The sequence below is a fragment of the Odontomachus brunneus genome, unplaced genomic scaffold (genome assembly GCF_010583005.1).
Source record: "Odontomachus brunneus isolate Ranch 3 - 2012 unplaced genomic scaffold, Obru_v1 Obru_scaffold_071, whole genome shotgun sequence".
Taxonomy (NCBI): Eukaryota; Metazoa; Arthropoda; class Insecta; order Hymenoptera; family Formicidae; genus Odontomachus; species Odontomachus brunneus.
Window position 1 is genome coordinate 1407770 of NW_022639521.1, and position 27423 is coordinate 1435192.

Sequence of the window (27423 nt, forward strand, 5' to 3'; positions counted from 1 at the left end):
GGCTTATACGTATAAGCACAGATATATATAAAATTGTTAGTGCAGTTTTCCACAATGGTGAAAGTCTAACTAATGGATATTATACAAACGTTGTGCGTAGTAAGCATACAAAATGGATTTCAATTAATGATTCCACAATAAAAAAATGTAGTTGACCACGAAATTTAAAAGATCCATACATTTTCTTTACTGAAAAAGTAATGCAATAAGATTTGTACCTAAATAATCCATACAAAAAGCAATGAGAACGTCATAAACAGTCTTTATTAAAGAAAAAAACGCTGAGTTTGTATCAAAACAAAAACTACAAAACGAAAAGTACATGTTAATTTAATCAAAGTGTAGATGTTTTAAATTAATTATAATAAAAAAAGAAGTAAGACCAATATAATAAATCAAATAAATATGTACTTATTATACAAAAAATCATGTGATAAGTATCAATAATATTAATAATTGAATGTTGAACTTGGCGTGCCCCAATTAATAAATTCATAAATAAACTTATAAATATATTCATACAGAAAAGTTATTCCTGTATACGGCGACACACAGTCTTGAATTCATGAAACATTAATATAGATTTCTCCATAGTGAATATGTATATGTATTTTTTTTAATAATGTACATAAATTATTAGTAGCATTATAAATATTTATATTGAAGAATGATGTATTAATTGGGGCACGCCAAGTTTTTAATCCTCGATGTTAAGTTTTTCTTAATTTGATATTTGGATATTTCAGCGTTCAATTATTAATAATATTAACACTTATCACATAATTTTATGTATAATAAGTACCCACATATACGTACTTGGTTTATTATATTGATCTTACTTCTTTTTTTATTATAATTAATTTAAAACATTTACACTTTGATTAAGTTAACATGTACTTTTCGTTTTGTATTTTTTGTTTTGATACGTATTCCGCGTTTTTTTCTTTTACAAAGATTCATTTTTTTCGACACTTTATTTCAATACTTTTATATTTATATGTAAAATGACAACAGAAATCGATCGAGGGATTAATCCTGGTGAATTCATGAATATACAAAAAGCAATACAATTTGTTTTAAGATTTATTTATTTTTTACAATAACTAATTTTATTCATCATACAATAGCATTAAATTGAGATTGTTGAAAAGTAAATATTTTACGAGATATTTTATACATTATTCTGAAAAGTATCAAGATAAAAATATATAAAACATGTAAAATATCTCGGAAAGTATTCACTTTATGATTATTTTATTTCAGTACTTTTATACGCAGAATTACTCTGGGGATAATTTGTGTTAAAAGACCAAATAAATTTAATTAAAAAATTTATATTGATTTTGAAATAGTGCGCCCACCCTAAGGTCAAGCCAATAGTATTTTTACGTATGATTCCTTTGAAACTCTTCCAAATTTCATCTAATATTTTTTAGTACGATATCAAATTTAATAAATATATAGATATTTAGTAGATATATAAGATGTCACTTTATAATGGGACTTTTATAGTAGATGCCTTAAAATGTAATAAAAGGACTACGTAACTTGTAATATATAAGAAATATATAATGTCCTTTCGGCAAAAACTACTTGTCCGCGTAAAATAACCAATAAAAATGTGCAATAACCTATCTTACATATATGATTCTAAAGATGCAAATAGAGTAACGATACAATTATTTACTAATACCAATGTTCGTTTCTGGTTTGCTTACACAGAAACGATAACATTCAAGAAAAAAACTATTAGTATTGATGTTTTTCAAAATCATGCTTCGTTAAAATATTCGGAACACGTGAAAAAATGCTGAATATATCATATACAATTGTCTTACTAAAGTAACGATACATACAATTATCCGTAAGAACTGTTACTACTGTTACTACTGTTACTCTCTTTTCCCTCTAAGTCCTTATAGTATATTAAATACCTGCTGGGGAACATTGCAGATCCAGTCATATAATCTCTGCATGGCCTAAGCGACGGAAACTTATTCAATTCATAAATATAAAGATCCGGGAACACCGGAGAGGTTTCCATATTACTCAATACCTGATATATTTGTATTATATTATTATCAGCCCTCTTTCTCGTCTGAGCCAACATAAGTAACGGACAACAGTGATATTGAAGTGCTCTTATGTCATTGTTACAAGTCAAGTCCACGTTAAATACTACAATCACGTTTGGTAACTTATATAATTTTCTTGCGTTCGCATACTCGCAATAAGTCATGTTATGACTTCTATAATGAATTTTTCGTTGGTCGGATTTACAGTTTCTATTATAATGTAGTGTATATTTTTTAGTTAGCAATCCTCTTCCTATCGCTTCAATTGATAACGATTGAATTCTACAAAATTGATGAAGCAAGAGTTCCCAAGCATATACATTGCGCTTGTCCATAGGTGTTTCGATTAGGATATGAATAACATAGGATTTGTTCGATGAAATTCTGTATATACCTGCTCTGTTCATGGCATATATCAGTGACAGCGGTCCAGATAAATCCTCAGACAGGTAAATGAAAGCTTCGCACAAATATCGAGATGTACATATCGACCCATTTTCTATATTTTCTCTAATAAAAGTTTTAATGTCTGGACAAGCTCTTATGTTACATTTTACGCTCTTTTCAAAAATTCTCTTCTTTCTCTCCTCATCAGGCCACATATGTTCGAAATCCAGTTCGTAACTCTGCCTCAAAAATATGCAATTATGATTTATGCGACGTGAACCGTGCTTGTTGCACGTGTTGACGTATAGGCATGTTTTGCAAGGAGGAAGCAGGTTCTCCTGTGTGTAACAAATGAAACACGATTTAGGGAACAAAAACATTTGCTTTTCGTACGGCTTCAAATCGCGCTCTAGCACTGTCCTGATATCTTTTATGTTTTGGTTCTTGAATTTGACCCATTCCATCGGCGTTTTAGCATGAAAATCTATTGTCCTTTCTCCTCGCACCAAACGTAGTATTACTATTGCGATACAGATTTCTGCGTGCTCTGTTTCATGCAGCGTCATATGGTAGTTGCTGCAATAATAGATCATGTGGCACGCACTACATTCTAGCAAATTATAAGTCGGTACTTTGCAAACATGGCAAAGATTCGGATGGAAAAAACTATTGTAATTTGCAGCTGGTCTTACTTCCGAAGATGTTTCGTACGCTAATGAAGTTGCCATATCTCTCTGGAATTGCTGTTTAGGGATATTTTCTGTATAAGAATGGTTTGCAAATAACGCACAATACTCGGCAAATTGCGGATATACAAAGATACTTACTCAAATAGATGTTGATCTCATGATTGCTTGAAGGACATTATTAATACCATTACTGTTACTGTTATATATAGCTACTGGAAGATATGTGTTGTGGCTTTATCCATGTATCCCTACTTCAAAGGATATTAGTAGCAAAATATACATCTATGAACAACGACCAGTGTTACTATAAAAAAGACCTTCAATTGTATTAAATAGCAAGCTAAGATGTACCAGATAACTACTTTTTGTATATATGACGCCGCTTCTCTCTCTCTCTCTCTCTCTCTCTCTCTCTCTCTTTCTCTCTCTCTCTCTCCTCTCTCCTCTCTCCTCTCTCCTCTCCCCTCCTCTCCTCTCCCTCTCCTTTTTCTCTCTCCATTTTTCTTTCTCTTTCTCTCCTCTTCCCTCTCTCTCTTCTCGCTTATGTTTTACTCTCACTCTATAAAATTATTACCACAGATATTTTCCAACACATAAAACTATCGACATTAAAGATATAACCTCATTTATTAACTCTCTAATCCAACATCAGATTGACCTGTCACTCGACTCTGGCAATGACAGTTATGAAAGTAAGTCGCCACGCGACCAATCAGCATCGCAGAAAAGAAGCTTTAATGCTTAAATACGACTTCGATACTTTCGAGTTAAAGATTACATGCTCTTTTTGAGCTGCGTTTCAATTTATTTATTGCCAGTACTAAAAATCTATAATTTATTTACGTATGCTATATGCAATACATTATCTGTGTTGATAGTGAATATCAGAACGCAGTCTTCGAAGTGGATACGTTTTATAATCTATATTTGGTGTGTTATATAAGCAGTTACTATCCTAGTTAGTCATGATTTATCGGAACCACACCGACATTCCAAAGACTTCCAAGCTCCATATCATTTCAGAAATACTTTTTTTCTATATATGTTTTTTCTATATATGTTTTCCTGATGAAAAAACTTCTCTGAATAAAATAGCTAATAAAAATGTCTTATATTAAATCTTGTTTCTTACTCAAATGATAATATCAGTACGACAAAACAATTATTCAATAGTACCGCTTCTAGTTTTGGTAGGACCACTTCCGTACACCCAATAACGATAATGCACTTTCAGAGAAAGGAAACAACGTTAACATTAATGCTTTATTAAAAACTATATATATATATATTTATTTATTATTGTTTTTACAAAAATTTAAGAAGTTTGTTACAATTTTAAATAAGACAGATTCACATATTGTTTACAAAGTTCCTACGGAAATAAAGATACAATCATACACATCAAAGCTACTGTTGCTGCAATTTTCGATATTATTATTTCAATAATTTCAGTTGTGATAGAAAATTAAATACTGATTAGGATAAAACACATAATCACTCTTATCGTCCCTATGGTTTAAAAGATGCAAATTTATTTTCTTCGTAAAGTAGTGGATTTATATGTGATCTCAGTACTTCATGTATCTTCGTTATGTTATTATTAGTCATAACTATCGACTTAGCTGTTAAAAATAACGGACAACCTTAATACTGAAATGCTCTTATAGTGTCAGCTGATGCTTCCTGATTCCCAAAATCTACGTTAAATGCTACAATCACATTTGATGGTACTTACAACGTACTGACAACGTACTTACTTTACCTTTAAACATGTAATCATGATACAGGGAGATGACAATGACAATGATATTGACATTTGTTTGCTTGATAAGTGCAGCCCCTACCGGTATTTAATAAACAGCATTCATCCTTTAATTCTGGTCCTATCATTTCAATTAGTAACATTGCTTTACGGAGAAATGTATGTAATTTAATTTCCCAAGCTGATAAAGCGCGTTTATCCATGAACGTCTCAAAACTAATATTATAAGGAATACATTCCTAAACAACATTTACGTAAGGATATGGCAGTCTCATCACTTTCCGGAACATCTTCGCGAGTAGGATTAACTGAAAACTATAATCTCTTACAATATGCACGACGAAAATATCGCTTATCTGTTTTAATAATTGTGCGCGATGCATCCCGTATAACACTGTCAACGGTCTTGAGAATTCGTCAGAAAGGAGAGTGTCATTATGACTCCAATTAGAACTTGTCGTACCATTACTTCGTCTATAGTGAATAAAAAAACGGTCTATAATGAATAATAAAACGGTCTATAGTGAATAATAATCCATGTCATCCAAGGTATCGACGTCCAAAGATATAAACCGTGTGAAGAGTCCTTTATTTCTATTATTTATGTTCATATTAAACTTGTGCACTTCAAGACATTGTAGCAACTCGCTGCATGCGTGCTCTTTAGAAACAGAATAGTGACTGAAATACCAGTTCACGGAAAAGCAGTGTAAGCAAGCATTCATGTTTTTCTATACATGACAAGCAACACACGATTTAGGGAACAAGAACATTTGCTTCTCATATGATTCATATAAATCGCGTCCTAGCTTTGTCTTTATATATTATACATTATTCTTCTTAAATTCGATCCACTCCTCCAGCGTCATACTATCAGAATTCCTTACATTCAAGTACTTGTTTAAATTTATTATAGCCTCACAGATATCCTTGTGTTGCGATCGATGTAGGTTCCTGTACTCCTCGCTGCAGTAAGAGATCATGTTACAGCCGAAACATGATTGCAGTATCTTTTTATGTGTTTTGCAAACGTGACAAACGGGTTGAAAAAGAGATTATAGTTTTCAGTTGATCGTACTCGCGAAGATATTCCGGAAAGTGATGAGACTGCCATATCCTTACGTAAATGTTGTTTAGGAATGTATTCCTTATAATATTAGTTTTGGACTAACGTACAGCACTCGACACCTTACGGATATAAGAGAATTATATGTATGCCGAATAAATGTCGATTTGGCGACTTATCGAAGGACACTAGCAAAATGTTTACAAAGAGCTTCTATGTGCCCAGAAAGTGTTGACAATCCGATTTGTCGTTGGGATATTTGACACTACAATGTCGAATTAAAATGTCAATTTGGGGATACACAAAAAGAAAGAGAGAGAGAGAGAGAACACTGATAGAATGCTTACATATGTTATGTTTCAGTCACAGAGATCTCGAGAATAGAAGCGTCCGCTTGCTATTTGAAGATATAGCGAACTGCGTATATTAGCAAGAAAAATATTGGGAATATATTTCGATAGCAAGAAAACGCATTTATATTTATATTCATATTTTAATTAGTCTTTGGATAACTTATCGGTTTATTTTTCTTAAAACAAACGTGATGCATAGATTTTACAAACTCCATAGTAAAACATTTCAAACGGAACTCCAAGTTTTACATTAAGGAAAGAAATGCTTATGTATGAAAATTGTTTTTTTTTCCAAATAAGAGAATACATTACACTTTCGCGTGCTGAAAGATGCCGATTTACGTCTCGTTTCGGAAGAAATGTAAAAATATAACACATGTATGTAACAATTATTGAATTATCAAGTGTCACATACGTATGACTTTTATTTTAGGAGAAACAATATATATAATTTTGAGGACTCTCAGGAGAAATAAGAAGAGTTTTTTCAATCTTTCCGCGGTTCTTTTCCTACAGGTAGAAAAATTCTTTTTTACACGTAGTGTAATGAATAGGAACAGATTCAATCTCCGAGTCGCTTTGTTTTTTAATACAAATCTTCGTTGAGTACACAATTAAAACCAGAAATTAAGATAATCATTCAGTTTAGGGGAGTCAACTCCAGTGAACTTGACATTTGTTACCAAGAATATAGCCCTGAGTAACATACAAAAAATTTTAGCTGTCGCTCGTTATTCATTAAAAAGTTATTAAGAAAAGTTTTATAAATTGAACGTAATTTTTGCACACAGTATATTGAAATATAGTAAGCAGAAAACGTATGGGATGTACCCTTCTCTCCGTGTCCACTCTAAAAAAAAACTAACCTAACCCATCCTTTACATTTTTCTATTCCTTTTTTGTATCTCTTTTGTATTTTTAAATTGTTTCTTATTGAGGAACTATATACAAAAATATAAATGATGGGTTAAGTTAAGTTAGTTGGCTTTTTGGAGACGCGAAGACGTGATTTATCTGCAACTTTGATGTATCTATCTCGACGAAGTGTGTGTACCGAAAAAGGGTGAGTGGAGAAAAAATATTGCGTTTGGGAGAAAGTGTCGATTAACTCGAGAGACTTTACAATACGAGAATAATCGTGCGTGAGAAAGAGAAACGCGGACGCAAATGTCGCTTGTTTCTTGACAGAAACTTAACCGCGCGCCGGATGAAAGCGCGAAGCAGGCTGCGCAATCGCAAAGGATCCTTTCAGTGGCGATTGCAACGTGTAGGAAATTTATTGTACCCTCTATCGGTGTGCGATTCGTCGATCGTCCCCGCAAGAAGTGCACAATGAGAAGAATAAATGGGAAAATAATGTGCATTTAGGAGAAAGTATCCGTTGAGAAAACTTTGCGATGCAAGAATAATCGTGCATGTGAGAAAGAGAAACGCGGACATAAGAATAAACCGTTTGTCCAGAGACTTAGGTGCGACGGTTTTTTATCTTATTTTTTCTCTTTACTCGCGCGCATGTGTATGTACGTTTAGTGTTTTCATTGGCCAACAACAAATCTTGACCTTTCTCATCTGGCGCCTATGATAGACAGCGACGATTACAAGAGATATTCGCAGCAACGAGAGATTGCAACATTAAGTTAGAACTTACGGTAAATGTAAAGAAGTGATACTCCACCAAAAACCGTCATTTTTTTGTAATATTTGACAGAATTAACTTCAAAAAGACATATATAGCAATTTTTATGGGGAGGGCTTACGATTTTTATACGAAGAAATCGGAAAATGTTAGTTCTGCATCGACTACTGTTTTTTGACTGGTTTGCCAATTTCCATGCAAATAAAAAAGTAAAAGTTTAAATTCTCTCCTAACCTAATCTAACATAACCTAACCCACATCTCATCCAAATCAGCTAATCACAAGTCGCTGTAAGTAGAAGTGGGTAATCGGGACACTCCAAAAAAACAATTAAAAACAGGTAACACACAGCTTTGTTAGGAATTTAAAGTGTAATGTACATTTATTCTATTTGACTGGTTTGCCAATTTCCATGCAAATAAAAAAGTAGAAGTTTAAATTCTATCCTAACTAAACCTAACCTAACTTAACCCACATCTAATCCAAACCAGCTAATCACAAATCGCTGTGAGTGGACGTGAGTAACCGGGACATGAGCAAACGGGACGCTCCAAAAAAACAACTAAAAACAGGTAACACACAGATTTATTAGGAATTTATAAGAAAAAACAAAAAACATAACTTTTTCTACGTCATCTCTAATCGTTATTTGTATTAGACATAAGGTCAAAATGGAATGTTGACAATAATGAAAAAAATTCATGGACACGTTCACAATCAGGAAAATTACGTCGGAACATAAACTCAGCTATATATCCGGCCATATGTTCCTCTTTTCGACCATACTTTGGTAATATACTGCGCATATCACACCAAGATCACTCGATATTTTGTATGTGAGAGCTGTACCTGGATCTATGAAATTTTGACTATGATTTATTCAATAACCTCAAATGATAACCTGCAGTGAAATAGAGAGAAATCATAATTTAGAAAAGTTAACACTATTCGGATTATTTCAACTTTAATATATGGTATACAGATGATATCATCCCACATAGCACGCAATATTACAGTAATATCACAATAATATTGCAATGTCACAATAATATTACATGTTATAATGTAATATTACAATAATATTATTGATACGTTACTTTGTAATATTGCACATCACAGTAATATTACAGTAATATTGTTGTGTAATATATTAAATCCTAAGTAACAAGACATAATGTCAAATAACATTTTTATTACATCATTAAATGTTATTAAAACCTCATGTAATGTTACTTGGCACGTAATATATCGTATTGAATAATATATTTCAAAAGTAATATATTATTTTGTAATATGACAAATATCTTTCTTGTTAATATTATTCACAAGAGGAACTTCCTTTCTTCGGGTTATTGATTTTACCGAACTTTTGTAGGAATATAATATTGGTATAGAAGTAATAAACGCTATTCGCAGACTCTATGCAATTCTCAATTGTTTACAAGAAATTGCGGTTTGCGCAGCAGACTAGGCTATGAGTCTGCACGTTAGGTGTTTCCGAGCTGGTTCGAACCCAATTCGGTTTAGTTTTTTTTTTTATACAGTTTTTTTTTTATAGTTCTTTATTGGTGCGAATAAAAATATGTAATATATAAAATAATACACAGACAAATCCTTTATACAATCGAACATTTTTATTACAACCAATGACTGTGATATATTACAGTAATATTACTGTGATGTGTTTTCGCGGACATTGTAATATTACCGTGATATCTCAGTAATATTACAGTAATATTTCTGCTACATTTCATTGTAATATTGCAATGGAAATGTGATATTACTGTGATATTACTGTAATATTACGTGCTATATGGGATAAGTATATTACCCTCATATCAGTAACCGAATACCCATTTCGTGTTTTTTTTTTTAATTTCAGTGATTTCCACGCCAAACAGCTCTGGATTCCTATTATTTGAACAATTTCACTTAAATTCAGATATTTATATGAAAACATCAAAAAAATTCTGTGTTTACGGTCGTCAAACTTGACTATACAGTTGTTCAGTAACCGGGTATCTATATGCATTTTATATTAGAAAGGCAAGAAACAGAGATGTTTTATAATATATTTAGATAGTTAATAGTAAAAATACTTTATTTAAACAGTTGTGGATATTTTATTTATTCTGAAAACACATTTCGCGTTTATTAATTGTTTGTGAATGTTCATCACAAACATAGAGTCAAACTGTAGTTGGTCCTTTTCTATTGGCAACGTAAAAAATTCCACATTGGGCACCCCGGATACTGAGATATGGTGCAAATTTTGGTTACTGAAATGAGAGTTAAATTGCAAGGCCGCATAAATACGAATTGTTCTACCTAAATTACCTAGATTATTGTAAGCTTTCCAACAATCGTTTATAATAATCGGTCCTGGTTTTACACGAGTGCCAGCTTAAATCGCCAGCTAAAATTGAGTTTGCGCGCCGAATGAGAGCGCGAAAATAGGCGACGCGACTACGAGAGAATAAATCCGGCCGCGCGATCGCGCGAATTGTACGGCCGATACGGAGGAACGCGCAACAAATTATCCGTGTCGCGTAACAATTTGCCGGAGCGGTTGACGGCGGCGACAGACGACGGCGACCGTCAGGATGAGTTATCGTCGTGAAAGAAAACGAGACATCGCGCGCTGTCTCGCGCGAGCGCGCGCTCGCTCGGGCTACGTCCTTTCGTTGATTTAATGAGGTCATTAACGAGGCATCCTCGTTACCGGTTGTCAGCCGAGAACGAGGGACAGTAACCTGTCCGCTTTTCACGGTTCGTGAGTCCGCGCCCGGTGATTTATCGACGTAGCGGGAGACCGCGCGAGCGAGTTTTTCGGGCCGGACGTTGAATTTGCCGGGCAGTCGGCCGAGTGATTAAAAATGACTTTCACCGAACTCTGATCGATACAGTCGACGAGATTAAATGGCACAAATTTCTGTGTAACCTCTTGGTTGTTGTTTGGTAATAACCACAAAGAAATTAATATTTCTGTCTAAATATTTCTGGAATTTGACAGGCCAGTCAAATCTTCTCTCTGCTTCAACCTCATTTCCACCTACATTCTATGATTGATCAGTCTTCAGTTATAAGACAAGGCTCAGTATCAAATAAAGTAAACGGAAGTGTTTGCAAAACGTTGGAAACAATTTGATAAAAATGCATGAGACTAAGCCAAACAAAACAAATTAACTTTGAATATGTATAGCAAAATAGAGCAGTTAATAGTTGATTAATAGTAATTTTAAATATAAGTTATGAAGTTCTCGTGTTTGGATAGTTTGAAGTGTTAATTTGTCTCTTATGTGTTAATATAGCTTTTTATATTATATAACTATGTGGTTAACTTCCAATTAATTGTATAATTAGATCGTTAAATATCGCTTGTCCTTAGGAAAATTAAGCAATCGGGGCTGTGCATTATTAGATTTCCCGCTATTGATATGTTTACCTTTCCGCTAACATTTTTCGTACTCGCTAAATTTCTCGGAGTGAATTTTCACACTAAAATTTATTCCAAGCGATAGTGACGACGATGAGACTTTGAATGGAATAACATCTCACTTTTCATAAGAGTGAATGCTTCACTTTAACCGTAAAGCGTGAAAATTCTTACTCTATGTAAATAAAACAATCTTCGACACGTAAAATAAGTAAAATAGAATAAGTTAATTTTTTCAATTAAGTTTATAAAGGTAATAGCTTATAAAATTAATGTATTAAAAGTAACACAAAGAAAAGTTAAAAGTAACATAAACGAAAACTAACTTAATCAAAAGTTAAATCAACGTTGAATTAACTTATTAAAATTTGAAGCAAATTAGAAGAAGTTAATTATGTCTAATAATATATATTTTGCATAATTAACTGTTTAATAATGAATTAAATTTATGTAAAGTAATGAGAAGATAGTTGTATGGGAATATAATATTATTACATATATAAATTAGTAATTAATAATATTTTTATTGGCAACGTTTAAAAGAGAGATAATACAGCTTTCTAAATATTTTCATTTAAATATACCTCCCTTAAAATTTAATAAAATATATTGAAAAAAATGACACAACAGCGATATGACTGTTACAATAAAACTCGATTTGTTTGCCTGTAACATACGTTGTTAGAATCACGATATGAATCTCGAGTGAAAGAATTTACTTTAGAATAAAGAGTAAAGGAATTCATTCTGTACGAGTGAGAAGTCGCTCAAATTCGAATAATTCGACTGTTATTTTATTTTTTTAGTGAAATTTCGTTCCAAAAAATTTAGGTTCGTATTATACAGTCATTAATGGAAACTCTTATCTCAGATGAGATATTCAGGCCCATATTAATAGTTATTATTTGAAATTTCTCTCAAATAAGATACCTAGATAAGACTTCAGAGTCAGATCTAAGTTGTTTAGTTAAATTACGATAAATGTAACATTTATATCTGTAGTCTCGATTTAATTGAAAAACTTTCATCTTATTCTGAATTGAAATCTGAGTATCTCAGAGATACTTGAGACAAGTTTCAAGTAATGACTATTAATACGGATCTATATTCAGAATTAGATGAAAGTTCTTCATCAAACAGTAATTACAAATATAAATGTTAGTATATTAATATATAATTCAACTGAGGAACTTGAATCTAATTCTGAATAAAAATCTAAATATCCCATATAAGATAAGTTTCAGATGACAACTATTAACACTTAAATCGGACTAGTGTCTTCCGTTACGTAAACCAGACTTACGTTATGTTCACGCTTGATTAAATAATATGAATGTGTGTTCTGAAAAAGTTCTGAAAAACTCACAGATGTTTATTGAAGTATTAATTAAGTGTCTAAACCATTGAATTAGTTAACAGTTTATTTTGAAAATATGTTTCTTATTATTTTTTAGGAAAAATTAGAATTGTCTGTTACCATAGTATATCTAAAAAATGTTTGATTTTTCGAAATTAAACAGAAATCTTAGAAACATTTCGCATTAGTCGTACCCTCGCAATTTTAAATGCATGACAAATGCGACTTACGCGCAAAATAACGCGAACACGCGTCTCTGTATGAATCACCGGCGAAAATAAACGAGGAATACGTGCTTCTTGTGCGATTCTGTTAAATAGAGCGGTTAATCAATAATTAAGCAACTATTCGAGATACCGCGAGAGCCGGCTGCAACAAAGTTACACGCGCCAAATACTGAGGCATCAAAAGAGCTGACCGTCTCCCCCTCCTACTCTGTTCGCCCACTATACTTCGACAACGCCGAACCTTCGGAAGATAAATTTTACGCGCTCTCGTACGTACCAGAATAAGTCACGGACTCATTGCCAAGGTCCGGCAATACAACGTCGCGGTTTGATCCTCGATCTTCTGTTGAAGTCTCATGTCATTTTCTCTGTGCCGCAGTGAAGACTAAGCAGAAAGAGACTAAAGTCCGTATCCCACTACGAGTTACAAACTTGGTTATGGTTTAAGTTAAAGTTAGACGTTGGAAATCTACCAATCAGAGCGAAATAGTCGGTGAACTGATTGATAGATTTCCAACATCCAACTGTAACCTCAAACCCAACCAAGCTCGCAATTTATAGTAGGATAGGGACTTTACACAGGTTGAATAGAGCGAAAATGATTTTCGGCGCGGCTGAACTTCTGATCTCGCGTTAAATTCGAGACATTGCGCTTTCCAAAATAGAACGAAGATAGATATTTCCCTGCTCTTTTTTTTACAAGACGCTCATCGTAATTCAAAAAATTTTTCATGTATATACGATGTTTAAAACTAAAATATAAGGTGAAATTTTACTTTTCTAATTATTTTATTTATTTTTTTTTACACATATAAAGTGAAATGTTTACTTTTCTAATTATTTTAAAACTAAAATATAAGGTGAAATTTTACTTTTCTAATTATTTTATTTATTTTTTTTTACACATATAAAGTGAAATGTTTACTTTTCTAATTATTTTAAAACTAAAATATAAGGTGAAATTTTACTTTTCTAATTATTTTATTTATTTTTTTTTACACATATAAAGTGAAATGTTTACTTTTCTAATTATTTTAAAACTAAAATATAAGGTGAAATTTTACTTTTCTAATTATTTTATTTATTTTTTTTATATATTATGTTTAAAACTAAAATATAAGGTGAAATTTTACTTCTCTAATTATTTTATTTATTTTTTTTTTTTGCACATATAAGGTGAAATATTTACTTTTCTAATTATTTTATTTTCCCAAAATAAGTGATGCAAATATTAACTTAATATCGCTGCCAATATACTAAAAACGGCAGCTATATTGTGACTTTCAAGTCACATTAATCAAGACAGGAACAACATTCATATTGGAAATAAATAATAATGAATCTGGATTCAGAGTCACGGTGAGCAGTAGAAGGTTAAAGTAAAGAACTTAGAACACTTTATGGAATGCTTCTTGTTTATAATATAGATAACATTACTTGTACATAAACTGAGGTAACTATTCCGATTAACGAACCTCTCTTCAACGATTTTGATTGACTTTCTTAATAATAAAAAGTTTAAAATTGATTAACTTAACTTAATCTAACCTAAATAGTATACAAGCGCGGACATTAAGACTGACATATTTTTCTTCTCATTTTGGATTACATCTAGTATCCAATAAGACAATCTATTAGAAATTTCGGTTAATTTTAAAGGTCTTTTTGGCTCGAAAACGCATTTATTAAAAAAAAAACAATACATTGTATCTCAATTTCAATATTTTCCACCACTTGCTACAATTTTTTCCATCTTTATAACAATAACAATAACTGGATTCTACAGTAGAAAGAAAGACTTATCTTTAGAAGCAATCCATTCATCAACAAATTTTTTTATTTTTTCAAAGTTTCGATAGTGTGTATCTTAAAGCACATACTGCATCAATTAGAACAGGTAATAATCAAATGATGTAATGTCTAAAGAATACGCGGAATGGGATAAGACTTCCCATCCAAGTTCTAATAACTTATCTTTCACGGACTTAGCAACATATGGCCTGGTATTGTCGTACAAGAATCACCTCAGGTCATTTACTCGCGATTGGAGGTCGTTTTTTATCCAATGCTTGCTTTAATTTGTATAATTGTCGTGAATAGCGATCAGCTGTAACTATTTCATTTGATTTTAGCAACTCATAATACACAATACATTGCATAATCTCACCAAATATAGTACATAATCTTATTTCTATAAATATTGTATTTGATGTTGATGGTTATCCTGAATCCATCTATGATTTCTTCCGTTTAGAATTATCATAATATATCCGCTGTTTATCGTCAGTTAGAATTTGATACAATTTGAAAAATTGCTTTTTTGTGCCTTGAAAGTAATGAAACGCAAGTGTTATAATGATTTTGAATAGCCAACTCAGACAACTCATGTGGAACTCATCTCCCCTTTTTCTAGATCTTTCTCATAACTTCCAAATCGTACACACTGGTTTCACCAATATCCAATGCTTTTGCAAGTTCCTTCTTTGAATTGAAATTTCACCCAATAATGCCTGCAGTTCTTCACAACTCTTAAAATTAACTGCACACGTAATATCCTCAGAGAATTTCTCAGAACTAAATTTTTCCACTGGACTGTATTTCGACACGCATCATAGAAAAAGTATCAACTTTTGTATTCACAATTGTACAACCTATATCCATTCTAGGATTAAATAAATCGAATCATCCCTCCCCCTGCCGTGAGATCTCAAAGAACCATTACCTCTCTATTTTGGGGCAGATTATCAAGTCCAAAAAGAGACGCCGCGTCTACAATCCATCCTGCGAGAAAAAAAATAGACAAAAGCAGAGAGATAGAGAGAGAGAGAGAGAGGATCGTCCGAAAAGGCGGGCCTGCCAAAACCTTGTCAAGTTACGTCAGGGGCTCGTGGCGGATCTACGCAGCAACACGCGGGCCACGCCGAGTCCGAGCTGGTGGGGTGACTTAATGCGTTCGCACCGGGTTACTCATCAGTGGTTCCTTACGTAAATGCGAACGAATTAAATACCCGGCGGACGTATGACGCCGAGTATGACGCAGATTTTTGAACATGTCCACGGCGCGGGCATCATTTGTCACGGGAGCGCGGTCAATGTAGCGTCCCGCTAAAAGGCCGTCACTCGGCGCGGCTTCTTCGGCGACTTCCGCGTACGCGAATCCGGTTAACTTGCGACGCAAGGATTATCGGATGTCTGAGATTAGCAGAATCATGTGTGTGTGTGTGTGTATGCCCCGTTCAGTCTTCGAAAACTGGAATCAAACTTTGAATGTGATATTTATACATCTAGACACGATTCCGATAACTTTGGCAACACGCTTTCGCAATTTATTTCAGTTATTCTTTTACAGTGATATACTGTTAAAATCTACAGGAACAAATGATGAGGTAAGTAAAAGCCAACGCTTATTTAGGCGGAATTAACAATATATTGAATATCAATTAGACATACAATTTTGTATTACAAAAAATGCATATGTTTCGGTCCTCTTCTTGGACACTCTTCAGTAATAGAATTAATTACAAATATTGCAAAGTAAAATGTATGAATATTTTTGTAATACAAAATTATATGTCTAATTGATATTTCATATATTGTTAATTCCGTCTAAATAATTGGCGTTGGTTCCCCTTATAGAAATATCATACTAAGAATCATTGATAATTACTTATTATCCAGTATTTTTAATACTGAAAATAAGTAATTATCAATGATCCTTAGTATGATATTTCTATAAGGGTCTTACTTACCTTATCATTTGTTCCTGTAAATTTTATATCTGCAGAGCCTTTATCGTTATTGATATACTTCTTAAATTCCAACACTTTTAAATTCTAATAACTTTTAGTCTTCAAAATTAGAGTTCGTTAAGCAAATGATAAAAAATCATATTTCCGAATAAATATATTTTTATTCCCTATTCTTTTCTTTCTTAAATTAAATTGCAAGGCTTTTCAGTAAAATAATGATGTAATGAATTGACCAGTATTTTGTCACAAATTTTATGAAAATATATTTAATTATTTAAAAGTTACTTAAAAAATTATTAAATTATTAAATTTAACTTAATTAATTATAAAACATATTTGTTATGATATTTTTATAACAATAATTATAAATATATATGTAATAATATGACATAATTATTACATAATATATAATTTATTTATTTGATTGTTATATAATAAAATTATTTTCTTAGCAGAAAAAATAGAATAATATTTGTCTAGATTTGTCTTTTGTTTGATCAAATGCTTGAACACTTAGTCAACATCTTCTTTAAGAGGATGTTGAAGTCGAATGACGAACTCGAATATTGTCGATAACACAGAGACGATCGTTACTAACACAATCACGCTATCCTTTTTTACTTATACATGTAGAACTTATGTAAATACGCAGAACTTACGTGTTGCTTTGTTTGATCATATTCAGCGGAAAAACTAATCTATGTGTAGAAATCTTCTTGCAAACTTCTCAGATATTCTTAAGCTTCTGAATTCAGATGTAAAGATACAGCAATATTCTTCAGAATTTTTATGTTTAGAGCATTCTAACTTACGCTTCCCTTATAGAAATATCATACTAAGAATCATTGTTAATTACTTATTTTCAGTATTAAAAATATTGGATAATAAGTAATTATCAATGATTCTTAGTATAATATTTCTATAAGGGTTCTATGTGCAAGCAGCGGAGCTTTTGGATTAGACAGATATTACGCTAACTTGAGATTTTATATTAAGATTTCTTCTTCGTTTTCGTAATATATTGAGTATTGCTGCTATTTATTTTGCACGTACTTTCGTCGCGTAGCATGCTACCATAGAAGGAGGAGAGCATACTAGGTGGCGGCGGGACGCCGTGCGTTCGAGATCTGCGTATCTTTTTCGTTCCAGAAAGAGAAAAATATCGAGAGCGCGGTCTTGCTAGGCCGGGACTCGAACTCGAACCCGGGTCTTTCGCTTGCCGGGCGACTGCTCTAAACCACTGAGCTACCTGACGCTCCACGCTCACGACACTCTCCTCTTCCTAAATAACGCTCAGAGATATCGTTCGGAAGCGACATCTCTGGCGCGATCCCGAGCGCACGGCGACTACAGAGAGAAACAATGTTACTGTACCAAATTGTACAGCTGTCAGTCTCTCAAAGTCAAAGGTTGCTATCCTTTAAGACCTGCTGTCCATGTATGCCCGTCTCCACCGTTGCCCCTCCTTATCCGGTGCAAATAATACAAATAAGCCCCGGGGTCGACACCAATTTTTTGGCAGCCCCCGGGTGCTTGGACGCAATGCGCCATGGAGAATCCACCATAAAAGCATTTGCAATTCTGTACAACCAATACGACGTAAACTCTGCGGAAAAATGTCAGTATTCCGTCGATGGAGTTCTCAGTTTCAGCACTTCCTTAATCTATATTCATTGTGCAATCAAAAAAAAAAAAAAAACAAGAATGACGCGATGTGGGAGACGGAATGACGCTTGTCGCCGTCGGCGCTCGTGATCTTGATGTTCGCGTCAAGCAGAAACGGATAATGAAACAATTTCGATGCTCGGTCAAGCACGATATGTACCAGACTAATCCGGCCTAGTCTAGTCTAGCGTAATCGCGAAGCGTATAATTACGCGCACGCACACTCACTCATTAGCGCGTACCTGCCAATTAAGTGTCTCGGGTGTCCCTCGCGTTAGAACCTCGCAAGGCTTTCCTCCGCGGGATCGTCGTCCCGCGTTAACCGCAATCCCGCTAATAAAAATTCTCGTTACAGTTTTTCCCTCCTTTTCCTTTGGTCCGATCGAATCGGCTCTGGCGAGACGACGTTTCTCTTTCTCGCTCTATCTCTCTTTATTTTTATTTCTCATTCTCACTCTATTCCCGCATACTGCCGAGATATTACGCGCCGTTTGAACAGTAAAGTACTTTACGATTCAAGCGCGATGGCGCACAGTGAGGACAAATAGAAATTTACTGTTAAAAAATCGCTAGAGACTACAATTTTATAGCAATCGGGATGATTTTTTTTTTTAATTAAACGTTAATCAATATAGAAAAAACTGTCGAGCCCGATTCTTTTAAAAATTCTTCTAAACGTTGCAATAAGAATTAAGTTCGTATTCAGCAACCTAAACCTAATATACTTTACAGTGACACATTTTGTGCTACAAAAATATTTTTTTCATATCGGCTATGGGATTGACAGACAGTTGTTAAATACCAGATCTTAATACTGACTTTACATTTATGTTGAACGACTTTGTATATTCTATTGCAACATATATACTGTATTAAAACAATGATTTTGTTTATGTTGACAGGAGATTAGCAGTTGTCAACTGCCAAATTCTGATTTTTATGTCAGATTCATAATCAACAAAAGCTGAAAACCTTTCGTGCTACAAAAATATTTTTTTCATATCACATTTCGTGCTACAAAAATATTTCTTTCATGTCCACTATGGAATTGACAGACAGTTGTTAAATACCAGATCTTAATACTGACTTTACATTTATGTTGGGCGACTTTGTATATCCTATTGCAACATATATACTGTATTAAAACAATGATTTTGTTTATGTTGACAGGAGATTAGCAGTTGTCAACTGCCAAATTCTGATTTTTATGTCAGATTCATAATCAGCAAAAGCTGAAAACCTTTCGTGCTACAAAAATATTTTTTTCATATCACATTTCGTGCTACAAAAATATTTCTTTCATATCAGCTATGGGATTGACAGACAGTTGTTAAATACCAGATCTTAATACTGACTTTACATTTATGTTGGGCGACTTTGTATATCCTATTGCAACATATATACTGTATTAAAACAATGATTTTGTTTATGTTGACAGGAGATTAGCAGTTGTCAACTGCCAAATTCTGATTTTTATGTCAGATTCATAATCAGCAAAAGCTGAAAACCTTTCGTGCTACAAAAATATTTTTTTCATATCACATTTCGTGCTACAAAAATATTTCTTTCATATCAGCTATGGGATTGACAGACAGTTGTTAAATACCAGATCTTAATACTGACTTTACATTTATGTTGAACGACTTTGTATATCCTATTGCAACATATATACTGTATTAAAACAATGATTTTGTTTATGTTGACAGGAGATTAGCAATTGTCAACTGCCAAATTCTGATTTTTATGTCAGATTCGTAATCAAAGAAAGCTGAAAACCTTAGTACATTGTACTGTGCAGCGAAAAGATGGAAAGTTCTCCAACTGAAGTGGCTCACAAAACTTGATGATTTTTTACAAATTCTTATTAATATTTCAACATTTAAAAGGATTTTTTTTTTAATCGGGCTCGACAGTTTTTTTCTACATTGATTAACGTTTGATTTAAAAAAATCATCCCGATTCCACTCTAAAAAAAGGCATGTAAGAGATTTAATTATTGCCGCTTTTCCGCGATGCTGATTGGTTCTCTCGCTTAGCTCACTTCATGGGCTGCGACTTGCTTCGCGTCGTTTGCGCCTGTCAAATTATTAGGCAAATAACTCATCGCGTTGGTTAGCTCATGAAGAAAAAAATACAAAAGAGATATAAATTATAAGAATAAAAGAATAGAGAATAGAAGGGTAGAGGAGAAAGAAAAAAAAGAGCAGACAAAGAAAGAAGCATATTATTTAAGCAAAAATAAGGGTAAGAATAAGGTAATTTTATAAGGTAATTTAAAAGGTCATTGTAATGATAAAGATGCTAAATAGCGCGCGTCTGTAATGTTCTAGTGTTATAAAATTGTGGTCTCGTAATTTTTGAACAGTAAATTTCTATTTGTCTCCACTGTGCGCGTCGCAAATCGCGACTTTTCTTCGGGCGCGCGCGTCGCAGAACGATTTGCGTCGAATTAGCGAAACGACGGTAATTAAAGCCGCGCTCGCGAACGCATTAAGATAATCGGTCGCTCGTACGAGTCATGTAAATAACGGTGCACGAATTGCGGGCGCGAATTGCTGTAATTTCACACCCTGCCGTTCTCTTCTCCGTGCTGCCCGCCGTAAAAAAGTAGCTTCGCTTTTCCTATGAGCGCAAAGTATATCGCGCGCAATATATTTACTCGCGTTTCGCGACGAGAGCCATTTGAAGTTAAACATTGATTGGAGCGTGGTTCGCACTAGCGTTCTCATGAAATAAGCGCGCAAATCGCGCATTTTGCGCGCATCGCAACAACGAGAAGTCTCGCTTCGTCAAGCGCGCGTTTTGCATCTCTTAAGAATAAAGAATGCTGAGATTTGCAAAGGACAGGTTGATCGTGCGTTCCGTTTGTATGTTTATTGCCGGAGAAAGAGTGGGAGAGAAATTGCAAAATGTTTTAGTAAAATCGAAAAGATGTTGCCATTAACATGTTTGCTGCGTGCAGAAAATTTTTTTAATAATACTTAATGTTTTACTAAGTGCTGTATGAAATATTATAGCATTTTAATAATATAATATCCTAGACTTCCTGAGTCGAAATTTTTAATCCCACTTTCAGTCTCACCATTCCATTCAACACTTATTTTGATACCCTGAAATCTACATCAACTTCTTTTCAACTTTTTTCTATCCTAATCTACCCGAGTAGAAATTTTGATCCTGCTTTCAGCCTCACTATTTCATTCAACACTTGTTTTGACGATAAAGAAAGTGAAAAAGGGAATTTCGGACATCATCAGAGTCAAAGTAAAAGATAAATTGTATCATTAGAATTAAACCTACTTAGCTAACTCAGCTCCTATTGCATTGTAGAATTCAAGGTTTAATATAGAAGTCGAAATTTTGATGCTATTTTGACGCTCTTAAGGATAGTTTGCACCTACTTAGACGGTTTATAGCTTAAGTAAAACCTACCTTGACGATATTGATATCTATTAACTTCTCTTTTGAATCTTTAATTCTACCTTGTCAAAATTTTGACGCAAATTTGACACTCTTAAAAATAGTTTGAGCCTAGTTAAATAATCTACAACCTAGGTGAAACCTATTTTGACGATATTGACATTCATTTCCGAGTCGAAATTTTGACCCTATGTTGAATTTTGAATTCTACACCGCAGTAGGAGCTAAAATAGCAAAGTAAGTTTAATATTCTAATGATATAATTTACTCCTACTGACCCTGATAATGTCTGAAATATATGCAAAAAATAAAATATATATTTTGTATGCTATTTGACGTTTCTGTTTCGTTATTTATTAAATTTTTTAAATATTTCTATAAAATACATATATTCTATGTAGGAACTAAAGCTGCAATAGAGGTTCGCAACTGAACCTACTTTGCTTCTTAAGATCCTACTATTATACAATCTACTTTGATGCTAAAGAAAGCGGAAATTTCAAACATCATCAGGATCAAAGTAGGAGTAAATTATATCATTAGAATTAAACCTACTTTGCTATCTTAGCCCCTACTGCGATGTAGAATTCAAGGTTCAACATAGGATCACAATTTCGACTCGGGTAGAGCCAAAATTTTGACTCGGGTTGCATTGCGCGATTAGAATATATGCATCCCTTATAAAAAAGTATCACTGGCTGTGATAAATTGGCCAGTAATAAATAGTAATTTTATTACTCGTACGAGTAATAAAATTATTGAACGACAGTAATTATCGCTGGCCAAATTATCACTTATCAGTATCAAATTTCTATAAGGGATATCCAAGTGAAAATTTATATACGTCAATAAGAAACCAATAGTTTCATCAAATATATTTTATAACCTGAAGGTATACAAGTTTTTACTGTATTAGCAAGGAAATATGAAAAAGGTAAAACATACCCTATACTGACATTTGTATTTTCAGCGCGTAACTCGGGCTACTTCTAAGCAGTATATTTCTTATTTCTAGTCAGTAAAAAAATTCAGAGAAAATGAGAAAAATTTTGTCTCAGGTAGTAATTATTGTATAATACGTATTATTATCGTATAAGCATCTAGTATATGCATCTATGATTATAACAAAAAAACGAATACCCATTATGCTATAATATAATATTATATATATCCTATAATATAATTTAACCTTAACATTATCCTATAATATAATTTAACTTTCGAAATTTTTATCAGCCTTAAAGCAGTGCATGATATATAAAAAGTTTCAATAAGTGATTGTATCATTATAGAATATACTATTTTGACAATTAAGACATATAAGAGAGAGAGAGAGAGAGAGAGAGAGAGAGAGAGAGAGAGAGAAAGAAAGAGAGAGAGAGGAAGGACATTGAAGAAATTAGCTCAGTTGATTAAGTAGTTGCCCTGCAAGCAGCAGAAGGTCATGGGTTCCATTCCAGGCATTAACACACAAACTCACAGGCTCACGGTAATACTTTCTTCTAAACTTTTACGCAAAAATCCCACACTTGTTGGAAAAAATTATTTCGGCATGTAGTTTTTATTCTCCGCTCTCTAAACTTCCTATGCTCTCTTGAAATTATATCCATATACTTCCTTGAAATTATTTCGATATTATAAATATATTCTAGCCGAACAAAATTTGTTATCATGGTTCTTCGAATCGCGAATGATTGTATCTTCGAGAAAAATTTTCTCGAAGTGTATGTATATGTCCCGAAATTTTGAACAATGTCGATAAGGTAGAGGCGATCGTCACTAATACATACATTATCCTCCTCGTATTTCTCTCTCTTGTACATATAAATCTTATATAAATATATATTGCCTTTATTTTAACATATTTAGCGGAAAATATAACCATGCATATATAGAAACTTTTCGTGCATTTTTAAGGTTCTAAATTCAATTGTAAAAGTACAACAATATGCTTTTTGAAATTTTCCTGAAATTTTTTTTCATAAAAAAAATTCTCTTTGCATCTGAAAAAGAATTAGAATTAGTGACATAAACATGAATTCTTTTGGGATTCTCTTTGCTATTTGATGTGAGCAAATGGGGCAGATTGAGCTACATTTAAAGTTATATTATAAACTGAAAACTTATATATGATACTTAATTATTTTATTAAATCGTTTCTAAGATAAACATACAGTATATTGCAATATTAATAATTAAAAATCAATTTTCAAACTTGAATAAATGAAATTGTGCTGATGTAAATAAAAGGCTCATTAAAAATCACTACGTTGGAGCCATTAAGAATATACTTTATTTAAGTAAAACAGTAAACTCATATATTTGCTGCAAAATAGTTTTAAATAATAAGACACTTTTCAAGCTACACAATAAATGTATTTTAAGTGCAGTCAGTCTATTCTGAGTTACACGGCAACCTTCCTCGATATTAGCAAGTTGGCCGCGATGCAGCATGTTCTCTCATATCCAGGTTATTACAGAAAAAATATACGATCTATGGGATCGTTCTTGGCACAAAGCGGAAGATTGATCGCAAACTACCACCTCTCATCTCTACAACCAATCAAAACAATTAGTCGTCTAAAAAGTTAGCACCAAAATTTTGGAACATGCCTAATCTATCCCGGTCTCTTCTACTCGATGAATCACCCCAACGATGGTCGTAGATAAATAGTTTTTCTTCCGCTGACTGCTCATGACAACCAGGAAGAACACGAAATTTCGTGTCGTCGAAAGCTGCTAAAGTGTTTTTACGATGCGATCGCACGGGCGTGCAAACTCAATGTTAACAAGCGAAGCAAAATACCGCAGTGTCATTTTACACGACGACCTACACGCTCGATACTGATCGGCATCGGTGCTAAACACCACTGTAACGCGATCCTTGTTACAACATAAATTGCACATGTCACCGCGACCAGAAATTCTTCCGCGTACATCGAACGATGAATTTACGATTTTATTGCGACCGCTGATCTTGTGGCGACCTTTTGCGGTCGACAAGAGTTACATCGGTCTTTCATTCCGGTCGAGCCATGGAAATGTCGCCGCTTCCGGACAATATTATGTTTGTTGTATTTATTTTAATATCACGGTATCGAGAGAGAAGTAAAATAGTAATATAAACACATACATACATATATATACAAGGTTGGGAAAGTTACTTTTTAGAAGTAACTAGTTACAGTTATAGTTCCCTTTGCTGAAAATGTAACTAGTTACAGTTACAAGTTATGAACTGGCTATGAAAAGTAACTGGTTACAGTTACTCAAAAAATAACGAGTCGTTACTTTTAAGTTATTTTCTTGAAATTATTGTAAATTATTATTATAAATACAAAAATCTTACATTTTAAGCTTTTTTAAAATGTAAGAATTGAATTTTATAATTAATATCTATCACATTAATTAGTCTATCCACTTAACAAATTTCAAATCTCTACTTGACATAATAAAAATTTAATAATACTCTTGTAGAGGTAATGAATTTAAGCACATGCTTATATAATGCCATAAATATATTGATAAATTTATTAAATTAATATACGGTTACTATATAATTTTAATTTTATTTTACGTTTCCCAGGTAAATATTAAACTGTTAAAAAAGTTATAAGTTACTAAAAATAAGTAACTAAGTTAAGGTACAGTTACAAGTAAAATAAGTAACTAAGGTAAGTATAGTTACAGGTGGGAAAAAAGCTACTAAGTTAAGTTACAGTTACCGAAAAAATATAACTATAACTTTGTTACAAATAACGAGTTACTTCCCAATCCTATATATGTATGTATATGTATATACAATAAATAAATTTATATAATTTAATAAAAAAGGTATTTGTGTAAATAAGAGAATAAATAAACAAATAAATTCATTATATATATATATATATATATATTTATTTATTTATTTATTTATTTATGTGTTTATTTGTGTTTATACTTATTATATAATAAGTATAAATAATATATATACACATATATAATACAAAATAATATATGTACAAAATAAATATATATATTTATTTACTTATTTTCCAGGTAAATATGGATAATGATATTAATCTAAGAACTATGCAGATAACATACTGAACAAATTACAAAATAATGTCTCTTTTCTTAATATTTTGTTATATTTTTCCAACGTTTTTCGAGTTGAGAGAGAACATGTAAATAAACAAACATACACACAGGACAAACTGAAAACCCCCTTTTTGGGACTTCTAGTAAATAATTAAAGATAAGTAATAAAATACTCTACCAAAAATACTTCTTCAAAAACCACAAAGTCCTAAGAAGTATGAAATAATTTTGAATCTATACGCCTTTATTGCCTTATCGTAATATTCTAACCATATTAGAAGTCAACACGAAAAGAAAATGACGTAGGTAATTAGTTACATAACTGTAGGAAGATAAATAATAAAAAGGAAGAATATATATATATATATATATATATATATATATATATATATATATATATATATATATATATATATTAGAATAAGATTGTAGGTATATTGATTCAGCATTACTTCAGGCTTTTGAAGGCTTTTGAGGTATTTCAAGGCAGTTTACTTCTTTTTAAGTCCTCTATCTTTCAAAAGTTTCTATATCCACTCATTCAAGAGAAAAACATCGACAAGATCCATCTGCCCCACGTTTATCAATAATCTCCTCAGCAAACAGATAGGAGAAAACCCTCCCATTGCGGAAGAATTAACTTACGAGAACCTGGCCTGCACAATTAGCTTCACCGAAAAACGCGACGTTGAGTTCAGACTCGACGCAAGGGATTTAACTATCGGTGACTATCCAAAAAATCCCAATCAGACTCTCAACTAGTCGTTCAAAAAAGCGGCGCGTGAGGAATACAATTTCCTCAGCAATCGCGCTCACGCTGCTAGGTGACAATCCAAAACCTTCGTTCTCTCGTTCTCCTTCCCGTCCCGTCCATTTCCCGCCCCTCGAAGGCTACGCGTCCGCTTACCGTCCGCTCAATTACCGGCGAGGTAGTCGCGGCAGTTTCCGAGTTACGGGGGGAGAGAGACGCGCGCAATATACGTTGCATCGTCATTCCGCGAGATTCCCTTCCGCCCGATACGTCGCGCCGCTCTCGAAGACGACGACGGGGACGACGGCGCTCGCGATGACATCGGACAAAACGCCTCTCATTCGCGTGACACGCGCGCGGCAGCCGCTCAGCTCCGCGAGCTACCTTGCGACTCGCCCGCGCGCAAGGTAGGAGCTTCGGCCGAGCTTGCGACCGACACAAGCAGCAGCAGCAGCAGGCGGCAAGCGCGAGCAGAGTCGCGCCTGCGCAATCGCCGGCACGCCGCTTCTCTCGCGCGCGCTGCGGCCACCCGGTATTAACTATAGGTACACACCTACCGTCGACGTCGTCGTCGTGTAACCGCGTGGCGCCAGTTTGAAGTACGCTCCTTCTGCGGATGCACTCTTACGTGTCGCGTAATTCGCGTCGCGCTTTCGGACGGGGCGTCGGGGAGGCCGAATTCCCGCCGCGATCGCGAATTCGCGCCTCGCCGCGGGTGGACGCGCTCTCGCGACGAATTCGTTCGAGGAAGAGACAGCGAGAGCTGA

General features: G+C 33.5%; 2 protein-coding genes across 6 annotated transcripts in view; one reads left to right on the top strand and one right to left on the bottom strand.

The window, feature by feature from the left end:
* The window catches only part of LOC116846861 (four and a half LIM domains protein 2), a 642247-nt gene that overhangs the window by 486558 nt on the left and 128266 nt on the right, over positions 1 to 27423 (top strand). The gene's annotated exons all lie outside the window — the stretch shown is intronic.
* LOC116846872 lies at positions 1066 to 3557 on the bottom strand. The gene is made up of 3 exons (XM_032821254.1): positions 3514 to 3557; positions 3290 to 3433; positions 1066 to 3205 (listed from the first exon to the last, which is right to left on the bottom strand). Exon 3 carries the CDS (start codon positions 3188 to 3190, stop codon positions 1859 to 1861), a length of 1332 nt encoding a protein of 443 aa, XP_032677145.1. The 5' UTR covers positions 3191 to 3205; positions 3290 to 3433; positions 3514 to 3557; the 3' UTR covers positions 1066 to 1858.

What these genes read in the sequence shown, in the direction of transcription:
- LOC116846872 (XM_032821254.1), bottom strand. Translation starts at nt 3,190, where the DNA reads ATGGCAACTTCATTAGCGTACGAAACATCTTCGGAAGTAAGACCAGCT.